Here is an 11409-nt window from a genome sequence, read left to right as displayed (position 1 = left end):
CCCCCGCGCCCGGCCGGGCCTGGCGCCCCCGAGTCTGCGGAGTTTGTGGAGCTCCCGCCGTTTAAATTTAGCGCTTTGGGCTGCCCGAGCCCGGGCTCGCGGCGGGAGGGAGGATGGGGGCGGCGCGGGGCACCCACGTCCCACCCGGGCGTCTGCGGGCGCGGGCCGCCTCTCCCAGGGGTCCCGAGCCGGGCCCGGCCGGCGTGTTCCGGCCCCACCGGCGCCTGCGGTTGTTTTGCACGCAGAGCCCTTGTTTTTGTTCTCGGCACGGGGGCGGGTGGCTCCCCGAGACCCGGTGGGCCGAGCGCGGCTTCCACGCGCGAAACTGATCGCGTCCGGCGTGGCCTCGGCCCGGAGGGTGGGGCGGGACACTGCCCCGGCCGCGGCGGGGTCGCGATCGGAGGCGGCCCCAAGGCCAGGCCCGGCGCGAGCCGATCGCCCCATTGGGTCGGACTTGCTCAAAACTCCCCGCTCTCTGATTTCAACTTTATTATTTTTTTTCCCACGGCTTCACTAGGGTCTGGGAGGGGGAGGAGCAGCCGCCACGGTGTCCCCTAGTGTCAGCGCCCGCGGGCTTGTCCTGACCCTTTATTTAAAGCCTCCGTCCCAGTCAGGCCCAGACATGCTGTTTATATTTGGGGGTGTCATTTCTTGAGGAGCGCCCAGGTCTCTGCAAACCAAGGGGGGCCTGCCTCTGGTCCGGCCTGGCGGTGTCACAAGTTAGCTGTCCTTTCTGAGTCAAATCCAACAAAAAAAGGCGAGAGGGAAATCAATAAAGTCCACGTGCTCCCGGGCCTCCTATGGAAAGGGCCGCTGCGGTGGCCGGATGCCCGGCCGTGGGCAGGGTTTGGCTCCAACGGGACAAAGAATTTTCACAACCCTGAGAGGGGAGGCTTTCCAAAGTTGAGAGCCAAGGCCTGGGTGCTGTGGGGGGCTCCCCGGCTGTCCAGGCCGGCCCAGGGGCCAACTGGAGCCATTTAAAAATGGCAGAAACAGCTGCAGGCCAAAGCACACCCTGGAAAACAGCCTGCCATCCCCCCCCCTGGCCGGTGGGACTCCCTGGTGAAGGTTGGGGTGGTCTCACCCCCATGTGAAGAAGGAACTAGGGTGGAGGCCAGGGTCCTCTGTGTCTCCCCGGCTTGTGGGGTGGGAAGGCCCCGGCAAGCTGCCTTTCTCTTTTCTCCTTCTGGAGGCGTGGCGGGCCTCCTGCCCCAGGTTGCAGCCCCGGCCCAGCCTCCTGTGTCGGTGACAGCTGTGCCCTGAGCCACCAGCTGCTCTGCGAAAAGAGCAGATGGAGGGGCCGGGGCTCCCCGCTCTGGGACATAACCTAGTTGCCCAGGCCCGGGGCTGAGAAGGGGAAATGGCCCACCTATCCCTGCCTTCTGGAAGCAGGGCTGAGCTCAGGCTTGGGGTCTCTGGGTTGGCCTTTTCTTGTGACCTTGGAACGGAGGGGCTCATTTCTCTAACCTGGCTGTTAAAAGGACAACTCAGTGCTCCAACCCGCGATCCTTATTGTGAAAGGGACTTTAGAAACTTGGCTTTGCCTTTTTTTTTTGGGGGGGGGGATTCCTTTTAAGTGGGCCTCTTTAGTGCCAGGGTTTCTCCAGCCCCAGAGAGGCTGAGCCCAGCCTTGTGCTTTTGGATTAGGTCAGGGTTGTTTATTAACTGTGACCACCAGCCATCCATTTCACCAAGGGCAGGGGTGTGTAGTTGCCAGATTTAGCAAATAAAAATACAGAACACTCAGTTAAATTTGTATTTCAGATAAACAAAATAAGTTTTAAAAATAAATCTTACTAGCCAGGTGTGGTGGCTCACTCCCAGCACTCAGGAAGCTGAGGCAGGAGGATTGCTGGTGAAGTCTAGGCTAGCTTGGGCTACGTGAGGCATGTGGCTCAGGGGTAGAGCACATGCTTATTATGCACAAGGCCCTGGGGTTGATCCCCACCAAAAAAGAAAAAAGCTTTCTTAGTATAAAAGTATAGCTCTGCCTCTTCCTCTTCTTCCTTCTCCTTCCTTCCTTACTTCTTTCATCAGGAGAAAGGGTTCCATCTGGCTTCAATTTTCTGTTCAAAAAAAAAAGGATATCCTATGCCATATTTGGGACCTATTTATACCAGAAAATTACCACTTACCTGAGGTGCCCATGTGAGCAGGTGGCTGTATTTTACCCAGAAGAGAGCTGGGGTGTCAGGTATCCCCACTGCCCCTAAGCTGGGGGTAGTCCCAGCTTCTAAGCCCAGGACCCCAACACTTACCCCCCTCCCCAGCCCTGCCTGTGGGCTCCGTCTGTCACCACCAGGGGCCTCTGATCTTTTGTCCTGTGTCCTGGCAGAGCAGGTGGCAGGAGAGGGCTGAGGGAAACAAGATGTGGGGTCCCCACTGGAGGGACCTGGCTGGAGGGGTAGGGATGACGCTGGGGAGACAGCGCTGGAGGTTCAGACCTTGGGATCTGGTGCACACCCTCTGGGGCTTGCTCGCCGGGCCTTGTTAGTATGCAGCCAGCATCAGCCAGGCCTCCTGGGGAGCCGGTGCCCCTGAGGGACTCGGAGCACTCTGCAGACCTCAGAGTCACCCTGGGCAGTGAGTGACCCCAAGATGGTCTCCTTGTTTGGTCCTTGTCATTTCTGTAAGAGCCCGTGCTGGGAGGAAATGTTGGGAGATAGCCTGGGCGTGGGGAGCTTCCTGCTTTTGTCACAGTTCCCAAGTCTGAAGTCTGACCAGGGCCCATCGAGGCAGGGGGTGTGCAGAGTACTCAGTGGTGGTGGAGAATCCTAGTGGGGCGCCTGTAGGGCCCGGGACTGGTGGGAGCTGTCGTGGGCTATCGGAAGCAGGCTGTACTCCCCCAAGCCCGTGCCCTGAATCAGGTTTTATTTATGTATTTATTTGGAGACAGAGTCTTATGATGTAGCCCGGGCTGGTCTTGATTCTCAGTGATCCTCCTGCCTCAGCTTCCCAAGTGCTGCGATTACAGGAGTATACCACCATACCCCAAAACATATTTTTAAAATAGGCAGAAATCTGGATTTTTATATGGAATCTGTTTTTGGTTTTGTTTCAGTTTTGCAATTTTTTAAAAAACATGTTTATAAGTATTGTGCAGGCCAGAGCAAACATGTCCAGTGGCTCCTTGTCTGTCCCCCTAGCCAGAAGATGACTGCAGCCTGGACCAGGTGTTCTGGGCAGATGACTTTGGGGCAGTTGTGAGAAATCGCAGCTGGGCCGGCTTGCTGCTTCTAGGAGTCCCATGTCTGGGAATCCTGCATTGTTTCTTTTGTCTTCTTTCGTAGTGGGATTGAACCCAGGGCCTTTGCATTGAGCTACATCCCTAGCACGCTCTCATTTTAAAATTTTGAGACAGGGTCTCGTAAAGTGGCGAGAGGCTGGGCGCAAACTTGTGAACCTCCTGCCTCAGCCTCCTGCAGGTCAAGTTCTCAATGTCTGCCTCTGCCCTGAACCCTCTCAGTGTCCACAGCTAGGGATGCTCATCCTAGGGGAACTTGGGGACTCGGCAGAGGGCCGGGGGAGCCTTGAGCTGGTGGCCTGAGCGCTGGTCCCTGCAGGGAGGGCAGCAGCTCCGGCATTATCTCAGCTCGTTGCCCCCTGCATGCTTGCCGCCCTCAAGGATGTCCCATGAGATACAAGTCACTTCCAACCCCATGTGTTGTCTTACTGGGCCTAGTCCGAGGAGGCCGGTGAGTAGCTGTGGGCAAGAGCCTGGGCTCTGGTGGTGCGGCGTTGCTTTGGGGCATCTGTCGCGCACGTGTTCCTCAGAGTGGACCTAGAGTGTTCACAGGGACAGGAGAGTGGGAGGTGACCTGAAATCCCAGCACTCGAGGCTGAGCCAGGAGGAACTGTGAGTACAAGGCCTGCCTAAGCGACATAGTGAGACTCTGTCTCAAAGGAAAGAAAAGGTGACAGGGCAGGGGCCTGACAGCTGCTCCACAAAGCAGCCCAGTGTTGGGGCTTTGGAGAACCAGGTTCCCTTCCCTTCCTTAATTTCTTTATCTGTCAAGTGGGACAGAGGTGTTTCCCACCACGTAGGTTATGGCGAGATCAGAGTGGCAGTCTGGTGCTTGGCATCCTGGAGATGTCCCTAGTGCCAGGATGGAGCCAGGCCCTTGTGCCCACTGGTGGGGCGTGGGGCTGGGGGTATCTGTTGTTCTGGTGGCTCTTCAGGGTGCACTGGGCATGTACTTGTGTGGGGAGACCCACGGGCAGTTTGGGTGCAGAGACCGAAATGAGTGTGGCACACACGTGGTCCCAGCTAGACAGGAAGCTGAGGCAGGAGGATCATACGGGGGCTGGGGTGTTGACTGGTGGTGGAGCGCTTACCTAGTGTGTGCGAAACGTGGGCTTTGGTGTGCAGCACAGACGGAAAAGTGTCAGGCAGCCTGGTGGGCACAGAGGTCCTCAGGCCACTCCTGTTCTCAGTCACAGTGGGACCACTCACCGGCATTGCTGGGGGCCCGGGCAGCTGTGCCACCTGGACCAGCTGTGTGTCTGGCTGTGATAGCCTCTGGGGTCCCTTGCATCAGCCAGACTCTGTGCTGGGCCGTGGTGGGTCCCCAGTGACCTTGGGGTTCAGTCCCCAGCCTTGCCTCTGGGGCTCCCTGAGCCTGTCCCCTGGTCTGTGGAGGTGGGAATGTGGCTGTGCTTGGTGGCAGGGAGCTGGCACCTCACCTGCCACCCGCTTCCATTGCGCCACCTGTCATTTTCCCTTTCCTAGCTAGGGTCTGGACAGAGTGCCCAAGGTGGGGCTCAGGGCTCCCCACAAGGCCTGGTTCTGCACACCGTCCACAGCCCCCAGTGCTGAGCTGGGGAGACGTCCCTTCCTGCCCTGGGCAGTAGGACCTGTGCCCCTCGGGGTGAGAGGCTCTGGCTCCTGACATCCCTGTCATGGGCTGTTCCTGTCCTTTGCAGGGAGAAGAAGTGGGTCACAGTTGGCGACACGTCCCTCCGAATCTACAAGTGGGTCCCTGTGACGGAGCCGAAGGTTGATGATGTAAGTATATGGGCCTGGCCCCTGGGGTGTGGGGTGAGGGCTGTCACCCACATTTACCTTCTGGGCAGCATAGGACCTGGCTCCCAACCCATGTCCCTACCCTCTGCAGGCCCTCTCACAGAGTGGCCCTCGGGGTACGTATTGTCCCTGCCAGCTGTGTCTTCTGTGCCGGGAGCTGTGGGGATCCAGTTCAGCACAAGGTGGCCCCTCCCCAGGACCCCACCTGCATGGTGCTCACTGACAGGTGACTGGCCCCATGGCTGTGGTGCTGCCTTCAGTACCAGGCCATCTGCCAGCCGTGCCTGTAGGTCACATGAGTGATCGCATCATGCCCTTTTCCTGCTGAGCCTGTGGAGTTGATCTTTAAGGACACCAGCTCAGAGGGATAGTCACCTCCCCAAGCTACACAGTGAGTGTCAGGTCTGCCTGACGCTAAAGTACTCGCCAGAGCCTTCTGGGGGTGACAGCAGGCCCAGGAGCGAAAAGGCAGAGCGCAGCTGCCCTGGGGGGCCTGACATGGATGGAAGAGTGGACGAACAGACAGACAGAGCTGGAGGGTGGCTCTAGCCCCCAGGCCCAAGCCTCCTGCCCTGAGTCTCGGCTCCAGGCAGGGCTGAGGCTCCCGCTGACCCTGCCTTGTAGCTCTCCAGGGTTGCCAGAGCTGGGCATGGGACCCGGGCTGTGCTCTGCCCACTGGTTCCAGCTGGGCTCCAGGGACCACCAGGGCCTGCACCTGTCCCTCTGTGTCCCTGGCGAGGATGCACAGGGACCGAAGACCTGGTCAAGGGCAGGAGCATGACCTCCTGGCATAGCTGTGGTCCCTGCTCAAGGAATTTCTGCTGGTGGAAGATGGTAGAGGCCAGTAGGGCAAGGGGACCGCAGAGGGGAGATTGGCCATAGGCACAGGGAGGTGGGCGGCTCGGGATGCCCAGCCTCGACCCCTCCAGGGGGGTGGAGCAGAGCGCTGAGGCCATGCCAAGTGTCTGGGCCCTGGCACTGTACCTCGGAAACACAGCTCTTCCTGTCTCAAGCCCAGCCCGCCCCCCACTCCAACCCCTCTTTCCCTCAAAATCCAGAGACTGGGAATCTGCATTGCAGAGGGGTGGCTTTAGATCCCCAGTTGTGAGCTCAGCATAGTAGAGGACACCCCTGATCCCATCACTTGGAGTGTGAGGCAGGAGGATCGGAGCAAGTTTTCAAGGCCAGCCTGGGCTACATAGTGAGAACCAAAATACACAAACAAAAACCAAATACCCCTTTGCTGTATGGTTGCGCTATTACTGGTTTTTACTTTAGAAGTGAAATTTTTATTTTTTAGACAAGTGAAGGCCAGGGAGATGGCTCCGTAGAATAAGTGCTTGCCTGACAAGAGGAAGGGCCTGAGTTCAATCCCCAGTTCCAGGAAAAAAAAAAAAAGTGAGATATGTTTCAAAATTTACATGTTACTTTAAGAACAGTTAGGGTTGATGGTTTTATGTCACTGTGTTTTGTTTTGGTACTGGGTATTGAGTCCAAGGGTGCTTTATCATTGAGCTGTAGCCCTAGCCCCCCATCTCTGTTTGTCTGTCTGTCTGTCTGTCTGTCTGTCTGTCTGTCTCTCTGTCTCTCTCCTCCCCCCTCCCTCTCTTCCTCCCTCCCCCCTCCCCCAACCTTCTTTTTATTTTATCTGGAGACATGGTCTCACTAAGCTACCAGGCTGGCCTTGGACTTGTGACCCTCCTGTCTCAGCTTTCCAGTAGCTGGGATCACAGGGCTGTGCCACATGTCTAGTGAAGTAGTTTTTGGTTAAGATGATTCACATATCATAAAATTCATTTTTCTTCCTTTTTTTCAGTGTCTCCGTGTTGGGGACTGAGCCCAGGGCTACTGTAGGCACACAAGGGTAACGTTCCAACCGTGAGCCAAGAAGTCACTCTTTTGTAACACTAGGGGTTCAATCTAGGGCCTTTGTACTAAAGTATATCCCCCACTGTTTTTTGTTTTGTTTTGTTTTGTTTTAATTTTGAGACAGGGTCTCACTAAATTGCCCAGGCTGGGCTGGGATTTGCGATCCTCCTGCCTCCGCCTCCCAAAGTGCAGGGACTACAGGCCTGAACCACCATAGCCTAGTTTCTGGTAAATATTTCCCGCAGACAGCCTTGTTCTCTGTAACTGTTATTTTGTATTACCTCGAAGAAACTTTGTGACCCTGATCGAGTCACCGAGCTCCTCACCCATAGACTCAGCTGTGTGGTTTAACACAGTCGTATCCCTAGCATGAAAACCGGCGCTGGCCTCACTCACTCACGGGCAGAACACTTGCCGAGAGCTGGGCAGGGCCCTGGCCTCCACCTCCAGCACCTTAAAAATGAAAAACTGGGCCACGTGTGGTGGCGCATTCATGGAACCCCAGCACATGGGAGGCTGAAGCAGGAGGGTTGCTGCGAGTCCAAGCCAACTTTAATTACAGGGCAAGGCCCTGTCTCAAAAAAATAAGATGGCACCTGCACCGTGCCCTGCGCGCCTTCCTCGCTGGATTTTCCTTTTCCCTGTGCTGTGCAAAAGGCGGCCTCAGGGCCCTGGTGCCCGGAAATGAGTGGAGAAGTCTGTGCTGCTCCCGGCTCTGCCTGGAGAAGGAGGAGCCCCCCAGCCAGGGCCTCTGGGGCACTGTGCCCAACATGGCGATCACCTCCCCTGCTCATGGCTGGAGCCTTCACCCTGCCGTCTCTGGGAAGCAAGCTGGTGCACACACTGTAGTGACCTGGCTTTCACTCCATTTCCCCTCCAGAAAAACAAGAACAAGAAGAAAGGCAAAGACGAGAAGTGCGGCTCGGAGGTGACCACGCCGGAGCACAGCTCCTCGCCCGGGATGATGGACATGCACGGTGAGTGCCCTCGGCCGGTCGGTTCGCATTCCGGGCGGGCTGTGCGGGCGGCGGGCGGGCACTGTGCCACGCGGAGGAGGAGGGGCAGGGCAGGGGAGGGGAGGGGGAGGGCCGGGCTCCCTCCTCAGCACCACGCCACTGCCACCACTGTGGCCGGGGGACTCCAGGGAGCCAGAGCCTGATGGGGGACTGAGCCCGAGCGGGGAGGTGGTGCCCAGCCGCCGTCAGCGAGGCTGAGGCAGGAGGAGCACCTCGAGTTCAGGGCCGGCCCAGGCTACGCAGGTAGACCTGTCTCGAGAACAAACAAAAGATCCTGTCCTCACCTGGTGGCAGGCCTCCCAGAACGTGTTCGTGGCAGCCCTGTGTGCCCAGGAGCATCCCGGTGTGTGTGTTTCTTGGTCCTGTCTGGCCCGGCCCAGCCTCGCCCGCTGTGTAAGTGGCTGTGGCTTCCCGTCGCTCTGCCACCGGGCCCATGGGTCGCTGGCTCTGCAGCAGTCACTTAGGACCCCGGGCGCTGTCGTCTCCCGCCATAGCCTGCCTTCCTTTCTGAATTCCCTCCTAGCAGAGCCAGTGTGTGTGTGTGTGTGTGTGTGTGTGTGTGTGTGTGTGTAGCTGGGCCCCACCATGCCTTCTGCCCTCTGATCCTTTCTCTCCCTGACTATGCGCTGCTGTTGAGGGAGCACCGGTCTCCTCCCCATGAACCCCACACAGCCCTGGCTCCAGGTAGGCCAGAGCAGAGCACTCCTGGCCCGTCCTAGCAGCATTGCAGGGCTTCATACCGGCGTTTGTATGAAACTAAGAAAGCTTCTGTTCTCGCAGTACTAGGGGTTAAGCCCGGAGCCTCTGCACTGAGTGATGTTCTCAGTCCATTTTGTTTTTTATTTTGATACAGGCACTCTCCAAGTTACCCAGGCAGGACTTGAACTTTTGATCCTCCTGTCTCAGCCTCCCAGAAAGGGGAAAGGTTGATCTTGGCTCTTACTTTTCTTGGGCCGTGGTGGGGCAGCTTGGCACGGCGCGGATGCCACTCACCACTTGGCCAAGATGCAGGAGAAGAAAAAGCGGGCAGGCAGGGCTGGAGCAGGCCCGGCACTGTCGAGCCCGCCCCTCTGCCCTGTGGCCTCCACCAGGCCCTGCTCCTTAATGGCCACCACTTCCCCAACTGCCAAGCCGAGATCTGGCCTTCAACATATTACAGGCCTTTGGAGGGTATTTAAAATCCAGATGACAGAAGCCCATTATGGACTCAGGAGGCTGAGGTAGGAGGATTGTCCCAGATTCAAGGCCAGCCTGGACTACATAGGTAAACACACACACGCACACAGCCCCAGCTGCCCACACCTCTGTGGCCAGGATTTGTTTCCTAGCCCTCTGTGCTGAGGGTTTGATATACCCCAGTGTTGTCTGAGAGCCCCCAGACTGAGTGTTTTGAGAGCAGGGGTCTGGGTCCCCAAGGTGTCCCACCCGGACTCTCCAAGGACCTCCCCTGGCCATGTGATCTTTGGATAGCAGTTTAACCTCCAGCCTTCAGGTCTGTTTTGCTTTAATCTGCAAAACCCGAGGGCCAGGCCCACTGGTGAGGTTACGTGGGGTTAGCAGGCAGTCCCCTGAACTCGGGCGCACCAACAGCGTGGCGTGTGAAGCCATCGCTGCAGCCAGGCGCTGCTGAGCCGCTCCGAGCTCTCGCCTGCATTTGGTTTCTATCTCATTGTACAGATGGAGAAACCGAGGCAGAGGGAGGCAAAGTCACTCCCCTGACTGGGAAGTTCATCACTTTCAGTGTGGGCACTGACGTTTAAGCTCCTTCAGGGCAGAATCGGGCTGTGCGCTGGGCCGGTGCCCCAGGAAGGAGCCAAGGCCGACTGAGCTGGTGACTGGCCCCGAAGGCCACGCCTCTGTTCCCTGGTACCCTGGAAGGCACAGGGACAGCTGTGCGCCCGCCCAGTGTTCCTGCGGGCCTGGAATGTAGTGGACGTGCGTGGCGTCTGCCCTGTGGTGTTGTTTTGTTTGCTGCGGTCTCATCGCTGAACCTGGGGCTCCCACAGACCAGGCAGGGGCTCCCCCCTGGGGTTGCATCTGCAGCCTTCTTTTCAGATTTTCATTTTGAGAGTGGGTCTCGCCAAGTTGGCCCAGGCGGGGCTCAAACTTGAGAACCGCCTACTTGAGCCTCCCAAGGGACCGCGTGTGCCCCAGGCACCGGCCCTTGTGTGCAGATGGAAAGGGTGTGTCCAGGTGTCAGCTCCCAGGGTCTGCTGAGAACAGGAAGCTGTCTCCCCAGTGGCGTGAGTGTAGAGAGACATGTGGGGACCTGGCCCTCTGAGTGAGTGGCTGTGCCTCTTGGGCCTCAGTTTACCCTTCTGTGAGGTGGAGGTGGCAACAGCACCCAACAGTAAGTTGTTGGGGAGCTTAAACCCAGTGCCTATAGGCCCAGCTATTCGGGAGGCTGAGGCAGGAAGATTTCTTGAACTCAGGTGTTAGAGGCCAGCCTGGGAACACAGTGAGACCACAGATCTAAAGAGAACAGCTGACTGATGAAATGCTTTTTTTTTTTTTTTTTTTTTTTTTGTACCGGGAATTAAACTCAAGACTTTGTGCTTGCCAGGCAGGTGCTTATGCTGCTGAGCTGTCTCCCCGGCCCCCAATTTAATGCTTTTGCCTAGTGCCTGGTATGCAATAGGTGCCCAGGACTGCTGTTAGAGTATTTCCATGCCCCCCTTGTCTCTCTCTTTTCACAAAAATGGCTTTGGTCCCAGGTGCAGCATGGCCCAGAAAGGCAGCATCAGGTTCTGGGACTATTTTTGGCATCCCCACTTGGGTATCTGCATTTAAAGTCATCCGCTGGGGCCAGCGTCACAGCCCCTACCAAGCAGGCCAAGGTCCTGGGTTCCATCCTCAGCACTCCGAACAGCAAACAAAACAAGAGCTGAGCGTGGCACTGGGAGGCGGAGGCAGGAGCAGGAGGATTGCAGCCAACCTGAGGCCAGCCTGTGCTGGTAGCGACTGCGAGGCCAGCCTGGACCCCTCGGCTGCTCTCCCACCCCTTGTTTTTCAACTGTGAAAAGCATCACTGTAGGAAGAGTAAAAAAAGCAAGAGAGGAGCCTCCCTCTCCTCCAGAACCCCTGTCTTGCTTTCTGCCAGCACCAGGCCATATCCACTTCATGTATATTTTTAAACATGTTTTTAATTGACATATAATTTACATAAAAACCCCATGCCGCTCTGAGGGAGCTCCGACGGGTCTTGTCTGCAGCCCACGTGGAGAGCGATGCGCAGCAGGCCCTCTGCCCCTCAACGTCCAGCCTCGGTGTCTCAGCTGTGGCGTCTCCTGTGCCTGCCCTGGGTACGGGTGATACTCTGCCAGCATCTCCAGCATCTTGCAGAGCCCAGGCAGGGCTCACACACCTCCACCCCGATTGTCAGGGAATGTGTTACAGCCAGTGCCTCCTGCAGGAGCCAAGAGATTTGCAGTCTTTTTAGTTTTATGGACTCTGTGTTTCTTTCTTTTTTCTGTGTTTCTTTTTTTTTTTTTTTTTTTTTTT

General features: G+C 57.2%; 1 protein-coding gene across 1 annotated transcript in view; it reads left to right on the top strand.

Moving 5' to 3' along the window:
- Positions 1-11409, top strand: part of Bcl7a (BCL tumor suppressor 7A) — a 22964-nt gene that overhangs the window by 701 nt on the left and 10854 nt on the right. The window contains exons 2-3 of the mRNA XM_004635894.2: positions 4924-5005; positions 7773-7869. Of these exons, the coding sequence (XP_004635951.1) occupies positions 4924-5005; positions 7773-7869 (179 nt within the window). The remainder of the gene's footprint in view (positions 1-4923; positions 5006-7772; positions 7870-11409) is intronic.

The sequence above is a fragment of the Octodon degus genome, unplaced genomic scaffold (genome assembly GCF_000260255.1).
Source record: "Octodon degus isolate 3935 unplaced genomic scaffold, OctDeg1.0 scaffold00076, whole genome shotgun sequence".
NCBI lineage: Eukaryota > Metazoa > Chordata > Mammalia > Rodentia > Octodontidae > Octodon > Octodon degus.
The sequence above is the reverse complement of the archived record's forward strand: the minus strand, read 5'-3'. Positions and strand labels throughout refer to the sequence as shown.